This window comes from Antechinus flavipes, chromosome 2 (assembly GCF_016432865.1).
Source record: "Antechinus flavipes isolate AdamAnt ecotype Samford, QLD, Australia chromosome 2, AdamAnt_v2, whole genome shotgun sequence".
In the NCBI taxonomy this organism is placed as follows: Eukaryota; Metazoa; Chordata; class Mammalia; order Dasyuromorphia; family Dasyuridae; genus Antechinus; species Antechinus flavipes.
Window position 1 is genome coordinate 578,300,380 of NC_067399.1, and position 20,883 is coordinate 578,321,262.

A 20,883-nucleotide genomic window follows, 5' to 3' on the forward strand; every position below is an offset into this window, starting at 1 on the left:
TTTTTTATACATGTGGGGTATAAAGGTCAACAGGCCAGACTTTATAAGGAATGTTAATTGGATAGGGATTATAGGATGCAGAAATTTGGGTAGCAGAGGAGAAGAAAAATACAGAAAGTGCTTCAGGGATGATTACTCAGGAATCAGAAAAATATGCCCAAATCTCAATCTTATAAGGAATATCCATCATTTTCTGGACTTCTTTTCCTTGAAAAGGCAAAAGCTTAGATAACAAAGCTGATAAGAAAAAAAAGAAAGAAAAGAACCCTTAGAAACTAATTAGCTCATAGGTTTTCAAAGTCCCTATATACAAGACTCTGAACTGGAGCATCACCTCCTTGTCCTTTCATTTGCTTTCCAGAAGAGATCTAGACATAACGCAAAACTAGCTAGGTGGATTTTTCTCAGTCAATGGAAATAGAATTTCTAATATGCAAACCTACAATGGACCTCACCATGGCAATCAGTGCTTCCCAAACCCAAGACAAGATCAGCTGTCTGTGAACATGGCTGAAAACAGTGCAGGGATTTAACAGCGTGGAGTAAATTGGAAATCCAAGAGTGTAGTATTCATGCCCATAGGACAAAATAATTAGAGAACCATTAGAGAGAGCCTGAATCTGTGGGAAAGAGGGCAAGTGCAGCCAAGCTCATAGCTGACACATATAGAAGCAAGCAGCTGTTTTACTCACTTTAGACTCCAAACTCCTGAAGAAGAGTGACTCCTCTTAACTGTATGCACAGTTAGAAGAAAAAGCACCCCCCTTCCCATGAAGTTTTGTAAGTCATAGTACATTTATATAATATAGGCCCTTGGGCCTCTGATCCTGGGCTTGTAAAATTAGCAAAATGACCTTTTTATGATCCCTCCAAGCTCTAAAATTGAAGACTCTACGATACATAGATGGCTAGGAGACTTTATAATAATTCAAATCAAACAGTAAGCATTTATTAAGCAAAGAATAGCTCTGGCATACAAAGGTTAAATTTAAACAGTTTCGGAGGAGTTTCCATTTTATCAGAAGAGATACACATGTTTTGTGGGCTGGTGTCTTAGGAACGGGCAGATGGAGGATGGAGGGGCCACTTCTTAAGTTGGGATATCTGCTGGGCTCTCAGCGTTTCCCGGGGCCAGCCCCCGGCTCTCCCAATAGGCCCGCAGCCAGCCCAACCCTTCATTAGTGTCTCCGCGCGGCCGGTACTCGCAGCCCACGTAGCCTGTGTAGCCTAGCTCCTCCAATAGCTGAAACAAATAGGGGAAGTTGAGCTCCCCGGGGCTGTCGGGCTCGCCCCGGTCGGGGACCTGGGCCACCTGCACGTGCCCAATCAGAGGCAAGAAGGCACGGATTTTGGCAGTCAGGTTCCCTCCCATGATCTGCCAGTGGAATATGTCCAGCTGCAGCCGCAGATTGGGCCGATCCACCAGGCGCAGGATAGAGGCAGCCTGCTCCGGCGTGTCCAGGTAGTAGCGCGGGTCCGTGAGCCGGCTGTTGATGGGTTCCACGAGCCCCACGAGGTTCTCGCGGGCCAGCACGTCGGCGGCGTGCCGCAGGTTCTCCACGAACACGGCCTCCATGTCCCGGGCCACGGCGGAGCGCTCAGCACCCTGCGGGACGCGACCTGCCATCAGATGCACCTGGGGGCAGCCGAGCTCCCGTGCGTACGAGACCGCCAGCTCCAGCCCCTCTCGGAAGGCGTCCTGGCGCCCGGGCACGGCACCCAGCCCCAGCTCCCCGAGATCCGTAGCCCCTGGCGGTGTGTTGAGCAACACTAGCCGCAGCCCCGTTGTCCTCAAGGCAACCGCCAACTGCGCCGCGGGCTCCTCGTATGGCCAAGCAACCTCGGCCACCCTGAAGCCAGCCCGGGCTGCGGCCTCGAGGCGCGCGCTCAGCGCCGAGCCCTGCTCCGAGAACAACCACGACAGGTTGGCTGCGAAGCGCAGAGGAGCCATGACTGCAGCTCGCTCCGGCAGCTCCCCGCCAAAGTCCTTGCTCGTCCAGGGTGCGCTCCGCCTTTTCCGTCTCACCTCGTGCCCTCTGGACCCCTCTCTAGCGCCCTTTGCCCGAGAACTAGGGGGAAGGGTGTGGAGGGGCTGGTACCTGGAAAGATCTAGGGTTCATGGATTTAGGGTAGGAAGGAACTTCAGAGGCATCTAGTCCGGGCCCTCTATTTTTTTTTTTTTTTAAACAGTTGAGGAAACTGAAGAATAGAAAGTTGAAATGACTTTTCTAGGTCACATACAAGGAATCAGGACGTTTAAACTTAAGAGTCACAGGTTTTGAGGAGTCACAATAACAGATTTAGGATCACATAAGTGATTTGGAATTTGAAAATGACTTTTCTGAGCAGTCATTTGACCAGATCTGTAAATAATAAGAGCTGAGATGAAGAGAACATTTTAAAGTTTGCAGAGCCCTTCAATTACCCCACAAGAAATAGGCCAGCTTTTGCCCTCTCTTCTAAGAGAGAATTTAAGTGCTGTAAAAATTAAGCATATATAAAATATATACATATATATATAAAATATAAAAAACTATATATAAAAAATATAAGTATATTTAAAAATGTAAAAATTAAGTATACATAAAATAAATATATAAAATATATATCTATATAAAATAGCTTCGAATATAAGGTAATTGGGGGGGAAATGATAAGAGAGTGGGGAGAATCCGAAAGGGTCTCAACTAAAAGGTGGCATTTGAACTAAGGGGCATGTGTAAAGCTGCATGTGAAGAAATGCAAGAAGGCCACCGATTTTGGCTGTATTAAAAAGTGTGTGAAGGGAGTAATGTATGATAAGGTTAGAGAAGTATCTAGGAGCCAGTTTGTGAAGGATTTTACATATCAAATAGAGAAGTTTAATTGTAAAGGTAAAAATAAGTTTCTAAGTTTGAATATAGAGGTAAAAAGGAATTACTTGATTTCAGACCATTTCCAACTGGGTGCTCCCATCTTAGGACATCTTGAACTCAGTATGTTCATATTATAGGTCATTATTGTTCAGCTCAAACCTAGACCTTAACCTTCCTTATTTATGTGAAGGATATAATGATCTATTTATGTGACATAAATATCCTATGAAGGACATATTTATGTGAAAGATATAATGTCCATGTCTGCAAGCTTAGGGTCACCCTTAATTTCATAGTCACTTTACATATCCGTTCAGTTGCTAAATGTTGTAATTTTTACTTTCATATCTCTTCGCTCAATGATCCTTTCCTTAATACACAAACATCATTCTAGTTCAGGCCTGTATCCTTAAACTATTGAAAGTCTCCTAACTAGTCTCACTGCTTCTCTCTCTCCCTTTCCCCTGCCCTCCACTCCAAGTTGTCCTTTACACAGCTTCCAAAGTGATCATTTTCCTTAGCCATTAACCATGATAACTCTTCTATTCAATAAACTCCAGTTAATTAAATCCAGTTTATAATCATAAACATTAATAAGGATGTGCCGGGGTTCCTTAAAAGATTAGGAAATGCTAATTCATAAGAAGACTTTTCCCCATCCCATTTGACTCGTAACTGAAGTCTTAGGCGGTGTCTCATTCATTAAAATTTAAGCTACTTGATAGTAAGGATTATCTTCTTTTTCCATCTGTATCTTCCAAGTCAGTGATTTGGATATGATAAACACCTAATAAATGTTTTCATTCAGTTATTCCTCCATATGAGGGTATTCTAGGGTCTTCCCTGCTAAGGCTACTTCCAGCTGCTCTGTAAATGTACTTGTATGTGCCGTGGCTGCCCCCATTAAGTAAGCAGCAGTACTTATGCCTATCTCCATCCCTTATCACAGCGCCTGACACAAGGTTGTTGGAATCCTTACAAACTCGCACAAGGTAACCGTTTAATATACGAAAGTTGACTGACTGAAGTTCGGAGGAGGAGTAGGTTTGATGGGGAAAGGAGTTTCTTTTCAGATGCTCGCAGAACAACGAAGTAGAAATGTCCTGGGGACAGCTGGTGAAGCTAGTACGTTACCTCATTAGGTTTCATTTTATACATGAGGAAGCTGGGCTAGCGGCTCAGAAAAGCTTGGTGGGCTGTCAGAGACACAGCTACTAAATAGGGGAGACGGGACTTTAAGCTGATTTCGGGTGCGGCGCCTCGGATACCGCGCTTCGGGGCCCAGCCCACCTTCGCAGAGAACGGCGGCCGCAAAGGCTCAGCTGACAAGAGAATCTCTTCCGAGTCCTTTTTTCTATGGCACCGCCCTAAAGCTCGGGATTGGGTGGGTTTGAGGGGAGGGGAAAATACAGGGCCGAGGGAAGCCAGAACTACGGAAGCAAACTCGGACTGGTGGGCCAAGCCACCGCCCCGGAAGTTTTTAGAGGCGGCGGAAGTCTCGAGCCTTCTCCGCTCGAAGTTTCTGAGAAAGCGGAAGTTGCGATGTTTTCCTGCGAAGCTTGGAGCTTACCCGGGGGAGGGAGGAAAGAATAGTGCCCGCTTTGCTCTCCAGTTTTCTCGACTGCCCCCTTCCCCGGGGCCCCTTTTCGCCACTCGGACTTCTCTTGTTCCTCGCTTCCCGCTTGCTCTCCCTTCTCTCGCGGTGGTCAAAGTGAAGACTCCTCTGAAATAGAAATCTAGTCTTGGGAAACCACCTGAAATTCATGAAATTTCAGTAACCCCACCAGATCTAGAATAAAACGCCTATTAAAAGAAAATTGTGTTTATTTATTTTTGCAACATGGCAAATATATCAATAGGTTTAGCATAGTTTCAGGTGTATATAATGGGCTTATTTGCATCTCAATGATGAGAATTTGGAATATTTAAAAAATAAATGTTAAAAGTCTTTAAAATTTAATGTTAAGAAACGAAAATAAAACCTTGACAAACTCTGCTTTCGGTCTTGCCAGATTTCTTTCTTTGACATTCCTCTACGCTCCAGTTAAACGGGCAAGAACCCCTACCTCTGTGGCCCGGGCACAAGCCGTGCTCCAACCTACAACTCCCCCCGTACTCTCTCATGGAATATCCTGCTTACTCCAAGCTTTGGTGCTGCCTCCCAGAGAAAGCCAAGCTATTTCAGATTCACTTATCTGTGTCCCTGGTGTTTTCCTGCAGTAGAAGGCAAAGCCCCTTGTGATTCTTGTGTTCCTAATCTCCAGGGTTTGTCAGTTCCTCCAATTTAGCACATTCGTTGGTGAGCAGCCTATCTAAACTTCCTTGAAATTCTCTTCAGTTTTCCCTCTTGGGTTTAAATTAACAGTGCTATTACTAATTTGAAAACTACTTTAAAAATCACTATCATTATCAAATAATGAATTCTTATCCCAAATAAGACCACACCAGCTGATACTGAGCTGACCTTGCTCTTGGCTTCTATGCATTTATGCACCACATTTAACACAGAAAGATAGACATCCTTAACTAAAAACTTAGGTTATATTTATCAGAAACAAAGATTGGTGCATATTTTTTTCCCTCCACAATTATACATCTCAAGCAACTCATATATTTTATCTGAAAACTAGCTTCTTCCTGACCAGTTGTTTCCATATTCCTTTGGTTGAATACATTAGGGGAAGTGGAGACACCTTTTTCTAAATTCAAGGACTTGTACCAGTTCACTCTTTCCCTTACAATTTGGAAAGTTCCCTAATCTTTCCTTCAATTAGAAATCAGCTTACTTAACTTTATATCCTCATTGTTCTCTTTTAGTCTTATTTGATAAATTGGTTTTTAATGCACAGACATGTCTCTCTCTCTCTCTCTATTTTTAATACTACTTCAACCTACTATTTTTGACCAAGAGATGCTCTGTACTAAAATATGGTGCTTTTTTTTTTTATTATGTTAAATTTTTTAAAGAACATCTCAGTCTCTAGTGGGTTTTGAGGAAGATTTCAAACACAAAATTATCCATAGTAGAGGCTGTTTTAGCTATGGACAGTACTATGCATATAAACTTAACATGAAGTACCTTCCCCAAGGATATAATTTACACATTGTATTTCTAATAGTAAAAAGCATTGTCACTTTGTTTTAATACTTAATGTACACATATATATGGAATATTATTGTTCTGTAAGAAATGACGATCAGGATGAATGATAGTCCCCAACAGAACTATGAGATTGGTGAAACTATTCAGGAACCTCAGGCAAAAAGCAAGGGTCAACCATTAAAACAAATAGGTTGATTCCCAAATGTAAAGTCCCTGTTACCAGTTTTTTATGGGGAGACCTCATTTAGCCTTTCTTATTTTAAAGGGAGCCAGAATTCTGATATTAAGAAGCACCAAGGTAATTCTGAAAATGTGAAATATTTACCTCACCAGGATAGAACAATGTTGGAAAGTTATGGTTGAAGCATTATTAGAGCTATATGATGATTGATCAGTTGTTACACTTAGAAAAATTTCACTTAGTTTCTGACCCTTCTTTGAATCCTGGGTATGTAGGGACACCAACTCAACAAAACTGTTTCCCGTCTAAACCTTTTTATCCTGGCTTAGTGCATACCCTTCCAGGAAAGAATCAAGAGAATTAAGAATAAAATATGAAGCTATCCCTATCCCAAAACTGTATAGATTGAGAACTGTATAACACTTAACTAAATTATTCTGCCCAGACCAATTATTTAATTTCCCAGGCACTCTAAGTTTCCCATAAATAGGGATACTTGGTATCTACCTTGCTAAAATGGAACCCATCACACTATTTCTGCAGATTACAAATCTTTCAGATTTATCACTGCTTCATCTTCAGTTAGGTGGTAAGCATACGATTTCTTTTTTTTTTTCTTTACAGGGTAAGTACATCTTATTTTTTTTAATAGCTTTTTATTTTCCAAAATACATAGCATATGACTTCTTTGAAGGATGTAATTTTTCACAGATAATTTTTCCTTTCGTTTTTCCTAGTTAATTTTAGTCAGCAGCCCCAGATTGTTTCTTTGAGAATGTGGTTTGTTTTCTCATGTCACCATCACAAAGGCCATTTAATATAATTACAAGATAGATAAGAATGTTAATGACCTTCATGGAATTTCTCAGATCACATAGGACTATTGCTTCTACAATAGTAGAAAAGTTGGAAAACATACACATTTTCTGGGATCCCCAGTGCCCCCTTCCTCCCCACCCTGATTTTCCACATTCCAGGTAAAGAGAGACATTTTAAGATTACTAAAAGCCAGAATAAAAAAAAAGTAAACATTTGTCCAAATATGCCTAACGGCCTAAAAGAAACTGATAACTGAGAATACAAATATTCACAGATATCTTAAGTTAGTGAAATGAAGCATAATATACTAAGAGAAGAATGGTAGGAGACATACCAATTTATTTTTTGTTGTTCAGTTCTATCAAACTCATTTCATGATCCCTTTGGAATTTGGGGGGGGGGGGTTAAATGACTTGCCTAGGGGCACAGAGCTAGTGTCTGAGTCTGGATTTGAACTCAGGATTTCTGGACTCCAGATCAGGTATCCTATCCAATGTGCCGCCTATGCTCTGAGAGATGTGGACAAACATTTCATGGAGATGATTATCTTTTATGGTTGATTAAAGCAGCACTAGAATAGAGAAATGAACCATGAAGAAAATAGAATTCTGTCTTATTAAAAGAAAAGGAAATTGTTGATAATTCTGAAGGCTCCTAATCTTTAGGATTCAAAGAGGCAGGTATGGAAACACCTTCAACCTTATAATTTTTCATCTTTCTAGAAGTGATACCTGACCTTGAAAGCATTGAGCCCATCTGGATTCTTTTCATCTTGATGTTTTGTGGGACTAGAAATGAGGCACAGACAGCAAATTGTGGGATTTGATGAGGGAGCAAAAGGAGTATGTTCAGTCTGTCTTCAATTCAGGGATCTTAGAGGCTAGTCCTAAAACTAAATCAATTCTATTTTTTTTTTTTTTTTGCTTTTTGCTGAGGCAAATGGGGTTAAGTGACTTGCTCAGGATCATACAGCTAGGAAGTGTTAAAATGTCTGAGGTCAAATTTGAACTCAGGCCCTCCTGATTTCAGGGCTTATGCTCTATCCACTGCGCCATCTAGCTGCTCCAAACTAAGTCAATTCTTAAAGACACTATTTTTTAGTTATTGTTCAGGATACATTCTCAAGACTCTTTACCACATCTCAAGAAACCATCTGTTTTGTCTCTTCTAAATAACCCAGTTACATTTTCTTATACACAATACCTAATTTCAGATCAAAGACTGTAATTCTTTAACACTATGGAAGCATAGATGTAATTTGAAACAATTATTTTTGTATTTCTTCCATCCCCTATCAAGAGTGCATAGTGTAGTCCTATGTATGTAGTAGGCATTTAATATCATGGCTATGAAATTGAATTAAATATAGTACCATCACTCATAATCATACCTCATTAAATAAAGATAAACCAAGCTGGCAAATGTTGGTTGTGCTGGTTTAGAGACTAATCTTTGCTTCCATCCTTCCCTGGAAGAAAGTCTAAGAAATGTAGTCTTTCTTCTTTCATGTCCTCAAATGATGCTGTGCAGTGATGACTGCCCACTTGCTGTGGGTTGACATCCCTTCTCTGCAGCCAGGTTATAAGACTATACTTGTCACTACTCTGATGGTGATAATGCTAGGGAGTGTATTCAAGGACAGGACTGCCCTCTTCCTATTTCTGAAGTGTGGGAGCTAAGGCACAGGAACCATTCAGCAATACATCCAGAAGAGAATCTGAAGGATATTTTCTCAGACAAGTGTGCATTTTAATAAAACAAACATCATTTCAGTTGGGTAATGAACTTCAACTATTATAGTCTTTTTCAAATGTGGTATAGAATTAAATATAATAGAAACTTTTCTTTTGGGGTTAATTACCTGGTATTTGAAACTCGAACCTTTATTGACCATAACATTTGGTGCTAGTTAGCGTTTCTCACCCATATGAGTTCTCCGATGTGCACTAAAATGTGAACTGTTATTAAACCTTCTGCCACATTCACTGCATTCATAGGGTTTTTCACCTGTGTGTATTCTCTGATGTATAATAAGGCTTGAACTCTGATTGAAACTTTTCCCGCATTCACCACACTTATAGGGTCTCTCTCCTGTATGAATTCGTCGATGTGTAATGAGATTTGAACGATCACTGAAACTTTTCCCACATTCAAGGCATTCATAGGGTTTTTCTCCTGTATGTATTCTCTGATGGCTGGTGAGGGTAGAACTCTTACTGAATCTTTTCCCACATTCAGAACACTGGTAGGGTTTTTCACCCGTATGAGTCCGCCAGTGAGCATTAAAATGTGAGCTATTAGTGAAGCTTTTCCCACATTCACTGCACTTATGGGGTTTTTCTCCTGTGTGTATTCTCTGATGCATAATAAGGCTTGAACTCTGATTGAAGCTTTTCCAGCATTCACCACATTTATAGGGTTTTTCTCCTGTATGGATTCTTTGATGTGCTGTGAGATTAGAGTGATCACTAAAGCCTTTTCCACACTCAGGACATTTGTAAGGTTTTTCTCCTGTGTGGATTCTCTGGTGGCAAATAAGATGTGAACTTCGACCAAAGGTTTTGCCACATTCATCACAATTATATGATTTCTTCTCCCCAAAGTGAGCTAATCGATGTACAGCAAGGTGTGAGTTCTGATTGAAGTTTTTTCCACATTCAGAACATGTGTTTGGGTTTTCTCCTATATAGGTTCCCTGAAGTCCTATAAAATTGCCTAAATTTCTTTCTGAGGAGATGGTGGCCCTTGTGATTCCCCTGGGAGTATTGCCCATTGCCTCTCAGTTCTGTATTCTCTTTCCCAAGCTTTCCTCCAATTAAGATAATGAGAAACATTTCCTTTGGAGCTTCCTAGTAATGTTGCCTGTAGTTCTATTTCCTCAGAAATTTCCTGGCTTGGATTCTCCACATTTTCTTTGCTCATTTCAAAATCTGAAGAAAAAAAAAAGCATAGAAAATAGGTATTATTGATCTCCTAAATGGAGAAGAATAAAAACAGTCTATGGATGAAGCATGTAGCATTTAAAACACTGGAATGAGTCCAATGAATGCTCAGTTAGTGCTCAATGATAAGTAGATGATCACAAATTCAACCAACTTCTATTTACAGCCTCTGTCCTAGGTATAAGCCTCAAGAATAGTGGAGTAGGTCTTCTTAGGAACTCCATTCTCCTGTAGTATTTTTTCCTATGTTACTTTGGCATTAGTGGGGTAAAGCAACATAACTGTTGCCCAACTATAAAAGAAATCTACTTTGTGATTCCCCTGTTCCCAACACTTCCTCATTCTCTTGTGTTCACAATCACAAGTTTGATTGTTTCTTTGTTCTTACTTGTATGGGAAGTTCTCTGAATATCCTTGGAATCAGAGAGCATGACATTCCACAGCTCTTCCCCACTCTCTGGCTTGGAGTTTGAATCTGGCTTAGGAATGAGAAGTTCTGCTAAAGAAAAAGAAAATGAATCCCATAAAATTTCTCTAGAACTTATTCTGAGGTTTCCTTTCTATAGAAAGAATGAAAAAGCTTAAGAAAAAAATCTAGGAAAATTGAGCAAAGTTTAGCATGCAGATAGAAAATTCATAGATTCTATGATTAGAGATGTAGCAAAAATTTGCATTTTGTCTGCACTCTGAAGACAAATAAGCATATAGGCAGAGTTTAGGATTTAGGAGATGAAGGAAGATTATATATTTATGTAATATATTATTTATAATGGTGCTTAGGCAGTATGGAAACAAGGAACTGCAAATTTCTATCACTGCTCAGTGAAGTGACTCTCTTAACCCATTCCCCATTGCTTCTGTAGTTTTCATTTCTATCAATAGTAGGCATGATATCATGCTCTTGAACTGAGAAAAATAAATCTTATTTGTCTCCAGTAACAAACTGTTCATAGCCCTAGCACCTAATTATCTGAGTGATTCACCCAGCATAGTTCCTGAGTCAATAGAAAGATTTGCATATGGAATATTTTGATGATGGGAGGTCAATAGTTATTATCAGGAAAACTGTACTAATCTAGTTTTCTGAACAATAAACAGATAGTGTTTTTGACATAAATCAGTGGTATAGAAAGGACTACAATCAAAATTTCCTAATGCCTAGATGGGGGAGGGGGAAACATTTTCTGCCAAGGGTCATTTGGATATTTATAACATTTGTAGCCCATATCAATTTAAAAACTCAAGCAATAGAGGTTGCTGTACTTAGTTTTCATCTCTTCATCGAATGAAATTGCCTTGGTAAGCTCAGAACAATTATTTTATAGGCCTCATATAGCCGAGGGCTTGTGATGGAAAGTGACATCTGTATCCAGAGAGATAACTATAGAGACTGAAGGTGGATCAAAGCATAATGTTTTCACCTTTTTTGTTGTATGCTTGTTTTTCTTTTGTATTTTTTCCTTTTTGATCTGATTTTTCTTGCATGGCATGACAAATATGGAAATATGTTTAGAAGAATTGTGTGTATTTAACCTATATCGGGTTGCTTGCTGTCTTGAGCGGGGTGGGAAGAGAGGGAGAAAAATATGGAACACAAGGTTTTGCAAAAGTGAATGTTGAAAACTATCTTTGTGTGTATTAGGAAAAATAAAATACTATTAAGAAACAAACAAAAAAAGGAAATGGATATAAGGTTCCATAGAAAGAATTGCTTACCATTGGAATTCTGAAATAGACCGTGTGACTTGAAGCTCTTAAGTTCTGTTGGTGATACCTCCTCTTCAATATGATTACCATCCTCTACTACTGTCTTCTGGTTCTCCCAGTCAATACTCTTCTTGGATTCAAGTTTCCCCTTTAGAAGACTTCCTGCCATCTCTAAGACATCAAAGGGAGTAATGGTGGTCCATGGGCTCATCAGGGCATCCATCTCCTCATAAAAGGGGCAGATCCCTGGGGTATGGCCACTTCTTGCTTTTCGGTAGTGTGTCTGAAGGTTTTTAAATCTGTAACGACATTGCTCCAGAGTCCGGAGGAAGCCACATTCACGAAGTCGCTCAGCCACAATCCTGTATACTTGACGGTTCCGATGACAGGTCCGAAGTTTTTCATAAATACGAGGCTCACCAAGAATCCCCAAAAAAATCTTGGTTTCTTCATATCCCCAGTGCACTCCTGAAGAAAAGTTTAGACCTGTCAAACAAGGGCTACATACTGTTTGGTCAATATATGTTTTCAGAATTTTCCCCTATTCCAATTCCTCTTTAATTTTTTTAAGTAGCAACTTCCTAAAAAACAATCAGCTTGAGATTGTTCCCTAAGATAAGATTTTTAGTAGTCTGTCTAAAACATGAATTTGTTTTTACTTAAATAAATTATTCTCTTGTAATAGGTATTCTGATTAGTCTTAATGAGGACTTTTGTACATGTCTATAACCCTGGCCACATGCTGCCTACTATTATAATGCCCTGATTCTATGGCATTTCAGAATGAGATGTTATAAGAATAATTTATTATCAAATTCCACAAAAACCCAAGAATTCCTATCTTTGCTCTTTGACACAATCTTGTTACCTGTGGCACTCCGAAAAAGGGGTGGGGTACCAGGACTTTCAGATGGTTCATCACTGCCCAATTCATCACCATCAGAATCCTCTGTTACAGCTCCTGAATGCAGCTCTTCCAAAGATGCTGCTGGATGGTCCAAATCCAGTTCTCTGGATCCACTCTCTAACACAACCCCTGCCATTGCTATTTCCTCATGTTCCCAACTATCCCTCTCAAGTTCTTCAGTTTCTATATCATGGTCCCCTTGCCCAAGGAGATTCCGTTCCACCTCTGGGGCAGTGACAGCAACCCGGGGGCTCATCAGAGCATCCATCTCTTCATAGAATGGGCAAGTTCCTGGAGTGTGAGTGCTTCTTGCTTTGCGATAGTTTGTCTGAAGGTTTTTAAATCTATATCGACATTGTTCCAAGGTTCGGAGGAAACCTTGCTCACGTAGTCGCTCAGCTACAATCCGGTATACCTGACGATTTCGATGACAAGTTCGAAGTTTTTCATAAATCCAAGACTCACTGAGAATCCCTAAGAAAATTTTGGTTTCTTCATAGCTCCAGTGTACACCTGCTACCTTCTCATCTTCCAAACCCTGACGTTCCAGATCTTCCCAATGTTTGACTTTTTTCATTACTGGTGCTTGACCAACTTTTGCTCGTTCTCCACTCATTCGAGAATCTCCTGAATTTTCCTTCTCCTTAAAGCCTTGAAGATCTGGATTTTGCTGTTTTTCCTCTTGCTCTAAAGAGGAGATCACATTGGATCTGGGAATTATAAATCCTGTTCACAAGAAAACAAAGAGCATAGTGGTTTGTGATTAAGAAGTTACTGGATTTTTTTATTTTTCCTGTGTCAAAGGAAGAAGAGAAAAAGGAAGTCTATTTGTTATTTGTGATTAAAAGAAAAACACTTGTCAAAGTTCTAAGGAAAGCAATCTTACTGAAGCATAATAGATTAGTAGTTTAACAGGGAAGAGTGTTCTTACTCTGTGACACACCATTCTCATTATTCTCCTGAGTTTGATCTTGGCAGAGATCTTGTGGAGCTAGGTATAACTGCTCTTGTGCTTCCTGAGAGAAGTATATGGCCACATCTCCAAAAGTCATCAGCTCCTGAAATAATGAAAAAATTGTCTCATTCTGAAATGACTAACACTAGAAAAATACAGTTGCTCTAAATTTATTTTCAATTCTGAAGATGGCAAAGCCTGCTAGGTGAAAAAACACACAAAGAATGAAGAAGCATCTAGTAATTTAAAGCAATCATGTAAATTTGCACAAGCCTAGGACCTAAGCAGTTGTGGGATTAAAAAAAAAAAAGTAAAAACATGTTCCTTAGCCCTGGATTATGTTTTTTTTTAATTCTTAAACTTTTTCCACTCCTTTTAGACTCCTTTTAGACTCCTTTCCACCGGAGAAATGTTTAGGTGACTCCAGGTACATAGATACAAAAATAGGTTTATAAATCAAATACTTACTGATAAACATAATTTCATGACCTCACACATTCAGTTAGGGTCATGACCATAGTTTAAGAAGCTAGGACCTATGTCAGAGGGTTCAGGGCACATTCTGTAGGCTAATGGAATTTTGAAGCCTATTTTCCAAGATATTTAGTCTTGTCTGCTAGATATAATCATTGGCTGGGGAAGGTGGAAAGAGGGAAAATGGAGCAATATTCTTCATGGGTTAAATAGTTCTAAATGGAGGAATGGCATAGGACTATATTCATATAGGAGTGGTAAGACATAAAGGAAATAGCAGCTTACCTGGGACCTGTTCATTATCTCCTGGTTACCACTACTTGCTTCCACAGGAGGATTAAGCACCTGAGAAGTAGGTAGAGCTAAAGGAAAAAAGAATCATCAAATCATAACTGTTTCCAACCTTTTTATAGGGCAATACTTCTAGATGAGTAAAGGAGATACGTTATTTCTGTTGTCTCTGTCTTTCTTGTCTTTCTGTCTTTTCTTGTCTGTCTGTCTTTCTGTCAAAGAGATTTGAAAAAAAAGTGAAATGAGAAATATCTAAGGAATGCAATAAAGATTTTGTCCTTTCGTTTTTAACCGATTTTTTCCCCCAAGCTCTGTGACACACTTGTCACTTAAATAGTTCTGTAACACATGACTGAGAATTATTTTGTATTCAGGGATCCAAGCTTATCCTTTGTGATAACCAGGCCTGGGTCCCTGCCCACCCTCATCTATTAGGACTATATAGCCTTTTCCACCCTTTTCTTTCCCCTTACAACTCCCACTCCCCTTTCCCAATCTGCACAGTGATTCTATGAGACTAAAGAATAACTTTTCCTCTAACCATCTATAGAAATTACTAAGATGTCTACAAATAGAATTTCTAAAGATTCAAATTAAGGTACTAGTTTTGTACACAAGCCTTTCCAAAAGGCTGAAAAATGTCCTATAACATCTTTTCTGCTCTCAAAGCTGTTCAGGTTTCCAAACTCCATAAGTGTTCCCTCTTTCCTTCTAGTTACTTACCACTTTCCTGAAGGGAATGGGGCTCTATCTTAGGATCACAGATCAGCTCTTTCTCTGGTTCTAGGTGTAATCTCTCTGCGTTCTCCTGGAATGTACATTTGGATTTTGTCTGTGTTTGCTTCAGTTGGATACTTAGTGAATTGGGTACTGATCCTGCAGCTGTTACCATCTCTGTGAGTACTTCCTGCCCTTTCATAACGCCTGGGACCTAGGAAAAGCCCACAATTCCTGTCACTGCACAGCCTGCTAAAAGTGGGCAGAATCTTGTAAGTTAAAATATAATCATCCGAACTGTTCTAGGATCCCCTAGGATACAAAGAAAAAACCAGGCTTACTGAAATTCTTCAAGTTATCAGTGAATAGTATAGAGACATCCAAGCACTTCTGCTAGAATCAGATTTAGCTATCGGAAGGCATGCAACTTGTCTACCCAGTTTTCCTGACATCTGCTCCTAACGCCTTGAGACATTGACCATCTCTACCTAAACATTCTTTAAACAACCATACCAATAACAGTAAAATGATTTGCAGGAATGTTGGTGGGACTCAGTGTTTTCACTGTACTTAGGGGTTATTATCTCTGTTTTATAGATGGAAAAAGTGATGTAAATCAAAGGTTGCCCAGGGCTTACCTAATAAATGTCTGAAGTAAGATTTGAATGAGGTGTTCCTGAATCCACTAAGCACCTAGCTTCCCTTTCAAGTTTTTTTCAAGTTATATGTGGCGGAAAGTTCACCTGTATAGATAGCCCAAAGAAATGGACTCTTTGCCATTTACAAAGTTCTCCTTCAATTCAGTTTAATATTTAGAAAGGGCCTCCAAAGGGTAAGATCTTTCTTAAAAAACTACTGTGATGTCTCACTGTTCTAAGGGAGTGACCCTGAGTTCCTAAAAATTATGGCAGTGAGTTCTGGCAGGTTCTACTGGGCTAGAAAAGCTTGATAAATGATCCCCACAATAGGCCTTCTACTTTCCCTGGATCAAACTGACCAATTGCTAATAGGCCAACCATTATATAATAAATTCTTTTTTCCATGGCTACCTAGGAAATAAAGAAACATTACAAAAGGGCCCTACTCCTATGATGCTCTTCTTCAGCAGTGATAGTAGGTAGAATTATATAGCTTTAAATTATAAAAATCAACTCAGCTATTGATACTCCTAATGTGAAATTTGTCTAGCAAATGAATGATCACATTTGTGAAAGAACTCAATCATGCCAATCTTGACACACTCAATATCAAGGAAACAAGCAGATGAAAGGAAGTTTTAATCAAATGGAAAGATTGTGCATAGGTTTTCCTTAGAAAGCTAAGTAAAGAAGTTGACCAAATTGGTTTTATCATGAATCCAAAGGAAACAAATATTTCATAAGCATTTGGTCATTCATTTTTGCAGCCTTAATGATAAGTATCTGTAAAAACACAACCATAATAACTGCAGCTTCTCTCCCAATATCTGTTGCAAAAGATCAGGAAAAAAATTTACTCATAAAATGATTACTGCAATGAAGCATCAAAAAGCAGATTATGTTTGCCAAATGTATTATCATTATGGAAGATGACTAGTACAAAGTCCAAATGAAAGAGAGATTCCCTACAGATAGTGAAGTCTTCTATATGTTCCTATTTGTGAATGGTTATATCGAACCTAGAAAAACCGCAGAGCCTCCTAAATGAGATACATAATCACTCAAAAGTGTTTGGCCTAACATAAGAAAAACTAAATGAAGAATGCTCAATGTCCAGACAAATGAACAACAGAAGTGGCTCATCAGTGCCATGCATCTTAAAAAACACTGAAGGAGGAGGCAGCTAGGTTGCGAAGTGGATAGAGCATCAGCCCTGAAGTCAGGAGGACCTGAGTTCAAATTTGGCCTCAGACACTTAACACTTCCTAGCTGTGTGACCCTGGGCAAGTCACTTAACCTCAATCGCGTCAGCCAAAAAAAAAAAAAATCCTCACTGAAGGAGAACAAGGAACTGATTCCAGAATTGAACAGGAAGAGGAAAAATGGGCTGGACTGCATCTGGAAAATTGGGAAATGCTTTTAATAAACCCATGATCTTCCCTGAGGGAAAAAAAAAAAGGTCTTTCTTTTTAAGACATATATTCTTCTGGTATTGTTGTATATAGGAGTCTCCAAATACCAGTCTTCAAAGAATTAAAAGTTGCAAGACATGGAGAGACATGGTAGATATAAGTATTCGGTAATATGTTACCAGTGAAGAATTGTTCAAACAAAGCAGTTAAAAAGATATCATCAGAAAAACGTATTACTTGGGAAATGAATATAAACTGCTTGCATTTTTGTTTTTCTTCCTGGGTTATTTATACCTTCTGAATCCAATTCTCCCTGTGCAATAAGAAAACTGTTCGGTTCTGCACACATATATTGTATCTAGGATATACTGTAACCTATTCAACATGTAAAGGACTGCTTGCCATCTGGGGGAGGGGGTGGAGGGAGAGAGGGGAAAAATCGGAACAGAAGTGAGTGTAAGGAATAATGCTGTAAAAAATTACCCTGGCATGGGTTCTATCAATAAAAAGTTATTTTAAAAAAAAAAAAAAAAAGAGAGGGAAAAAAATGTGTTACTAAAAAAAGAAATGAACTGATTATATAGTAAGAACAAGAGATAAACAATGATCACTCATCTGCTCCTGTGGCATGTCTGCAATAGGTCTTCAGCACTACCCACTGTCCTTGTGGGAAGATATAAACAAGGGTAGTATAGAATAAGACAGGGTTAGGTTGTGATTTACACCAGTGAAGGGAATACTCATATCAACAAAATCACAGGTTCAGTGAATTATTTGTAAGATATTTCTAAACATTGATGATATAAAAATGAAATACTCCCTGCTTTAGGGAATTTATATTTTCATTGGTAGCAATGGCATGTGGGATCTTTCAAACTATTTTTCCATTCCATAACAGTTAGCAAGAAAGAGCTATTTATTTCTTGAACATATTCTCTTAATACTGCAAGGGAAATTTCCCATCACCTTAGCAACAGTAAGGTGCCACATTGCTGTCAGGTAAAAGCTGTACTTCACATAGTTCTATTTTCACGAAACAAAGGTATCCAATTCTCACCTTCTGTTCTGACCTGTCAGGTTCTCTTTGCAAATTTTCCACCAGGGCTACTGCCTCTTCTCCACTCTCTGGATGTTGTTCTCTAACCCATGACTGAATTTCTCTAGGAAGAACAGTCAGGAACTGCTCCAACACCAGCAGCTCTAGAATCTGTTCTTTGGTGCACTTCTCTGGTCTCAACCACTGACGACAGAGTTCTCTGAGTTGGTTCAAAGCTTCACGTGGTCCTGCTGCCTCCTGGTATCTGAACTGCCAGAAATGCTGACAGGAAGCCTCAGGACCTTGGTCATTTCCATGAAGGAAAGATTCCTGATGCCAATGGGAATCATCTTCCAGTTTCACTATAAGGACTCCATCTTGTGTTTGAGGAGCCTGGATCTGAGGGTCCAAAACTACTGCCATTGTCCAGTTAAAGAAGAGGTTTTGTTCTTATGGTGGGATCTCTTCCTTTTTTTTCCTGGCAAGCTAACTCTTGTGTCTGGTTAGAGACCAGTGAGTGGAACTCTTCCAGAGGGCTCTAGATATAGAGAAAAACAACAATAACATCAACAGATGTTACCTGAGGGATATTAATCCATCCATCCCAGTAACATAAAATATCTCCTTGTTTATTCCTTTCCCAGGATTCTTCAACAGAGAAAGATCAATCCCTATCTATCCTTCCATTAGGATATCAAGTTATGTATGTCCCCAGAACTACAAATTAGGACCCAGAACAATGTTGAGAGGACATACAAGACAGGACCATGGCTAGCAACATCTGAGCTGGGGCATGCGATTTTAGGAAAGGGTAAGATGGTTGTTTTCCCCATTATTCTCCATACCCTGTTCTCCTTAGACCCCGAGTTTTCTGACCGAGCCAATGAATCATAGATTTTTAGTGTTGGAAGGAGCTTTTGGAAAGAGTACAATCCCCTCCTTTTATAGGTAAGAAAAATTTGTCAAGAAGTCAAGTGATTTAAGATCCTACAAATAAATTAATGGCACAAAAAGAGCTCTAGGTTTAAACTTGAATTAGGTGATTCAAACTCGAGAATTCTAACAGAAACGTTCCCTGAGTTAACATGTGCCATTTCACTTCCAGTGAAAGTTCTTGGGTGTACACTTGGGACCACTTCTTTCTGAGCATCAATCAACTCTGGTGAAGCGGGCAACACAAGCAAAACACTCCGGGGACTATGGCCATGCCTCGGCCACAGCACAAACTACGGGGAAAAGAAAGAAAAGGGGGAGGGGACCTCTCGGGGCCCGGGAAGTAAGATTGAGAAGGGATGCTGTCCCTGAGAACCCTTCCCCACCAGGGCCGGCGAGTCTCGAAGCCCGGCGGGCGGAGAAGCCCACCTCCCATCCCCTCCCTTCGCAGGCCTGAGGGCCTCGGGCAGCGTCCAGCCCTCATAGACCCGGCCCCTTTCCCATGCTGCTGCCGGAGCCCCGCACTGCACAGGAAGGTCTGCTCACTCCCGAGGGATCGCCAGCTCTTCGGGGAGTCCGCGTTCCCCGCGGCCTCCTAGTCTACCCCTCAATCGCCTCAGTTTAAGGGTCCGAGCCGACAAGCAGACACAACCACAGCCATACAGGAAGCGGAAATGCGAACCCTTCCACCAGGGACCCAAGTTGAGTCAAAACAACTACGTTTCCCAAAAGCCTCCTCGCGCTCTCCTCGCCCCGCAAGATCAGCCAATGGAAAAAGGGTAACTTAGGGCGCGACTTCTCACGGACCTATCATCGGCGGAGAAGAGTGGGCACTTCTTACTTCAAGGTTCCCAGTGTTTGGAGGCCGTTTCGTGGACTGGGCCGTTAAGAGTCGTCCGCCACCCCGCGGGCGCGCAAAAGCCTAAAGCGACGACTCCGGGGCGGGGCCTCGTAGGGGGCGAGGTCGACCCGACTCGGTCCGTCCCCCCTTCTGAGTCTGGGGTTGAGAGCTGCGGGCCTAGAGAGCGAGAGCCCCGCCCAGTAACGACTTCATTCATTCGTTAGTTAAGACTGGCTGCGGCATGGCGCCGGCGACTAGCGAGGACTGCCGGCCCGGTTCCGGCCCGGGCCCGGGCCCCAGCCCCAGCCCCAGCCCTGGCCCGAGATGTGAATGCCTGCTGTGCCCAGAGACAGCCGGCTACCGAGGAAACGCCCCCGATCTAGAAACCGGACCGCTGCATTGGAACGTCGGCTTCGCCACGAACTCGCGGTGTGATCACGGGCAAGTCGCTCCACTTCTCTGGCCTCCGTTTCCTCGTCTGTAAAATGTTGGGGTTGGACTAAATGACCCCTGAGGTGACTTAAATCCTAGGATCCAGGTTGAATGGCTGAGGGGAAGCTGCCGCTCCGGGCAAAGTCCTGCCCCCGCAGTGCGTTTTTGACCGAGAGAGAGGAAAAGGGGGATTGAGGATGGATAGCAGAAAGTGACAGGTTGGCCCTGTGCGAAGAGCACAAGGCCGGGATTCAGGACACCTGAACTCTCATCCTGACTGCCATTAACTTGTGCTCATCTTGAGCAAGCAGATCTTCACCTTTCTGAGCCTCAGTTTCCGCATCCATGCTGAGGGCTCGCAGAGCCCTGCCTCTGCCTCCCACATAAGCCAGTGGTCACTGAGATAGCGGATGTGAGTATTAACTTAAACAAATGAAGCCAAAATTACTGGGAAATGAGAAGAAGTTGGACTGCTTTTTTTTTTTCCTCCTCCTTTTCTCGTTGCAAGCCCGGGACTCCTCTCATTTCTGTGCACTTAAAGGGAGGCTGGGCACAGCACAGGTGCTCGCTAAGCGCATGTGACTATCGTTACTCTCCTCTGAGCCTAGAAGTTGTCTTGCAAACTGTGAGTGACCTTTCC

At 41.0% G+C, this 20,883-nt stretch overlaps 2 protein-coding genes across 2 annotated transcripts; both read right to left on the reverse strand.

Annotated features, from left to right (window-relative positions):
• Nucleotides 1-917: 917 nt before the first annotated feature.
• Nucleotides 918-2,464, reverse strand: HYI (hydroxypyruvate isomerase (putative)). The gene has a single exon (XM_051981215.1). It carries the CDS (start codon nt 1,949-1,951, stop codon nt 1,091-1,093), a length of 861 nt encoding a protein of 286 aa, XP_051837175.1. The 5' UTR covers nt 1,952-2,464; the 3' UTR covers nt 918-1,090.
• A 6,221-nt stretch (nt 2,465-8,685) lies between these two features.
• On the reverse strand, nt 8,686-19,627 carry LOC127551472 (zinc finger and SCAN domain-containing protein 29-like). Its single transcript, XM_051981217.1, is given in 10 exon segments — nt 8,686-9,691; nt 9,694-9,888; nt 10,289-10,399; nt 11,617-12,075; nt 12,476-13,240; nt 13,446-13,572; nt 14,229-14,305; nt 14,958-15,165; nt 18,059-18,575; nt 19,517-19,627. Coding segments are annotated over 9 exon segments (3,168 nt in total). The 5' UTR covers nt 18,461-18,575; nt 19,517-19,627; the 3' UTR covers nt 8,686-8,867.
• Between the last annotated feature and the right edge of the window lie 1,256 nt (nt 19,628-20,883).

Excerpts from the sequence above, each read along its gene's own strand:
- HYI (XM_051981215.1), bottom strand. The coding sequence starts at position 1,951 with ATGGCTCCTCTGCGCTTCGCAGCCAACCTGTCGTGGTTGTTCTCGGAG.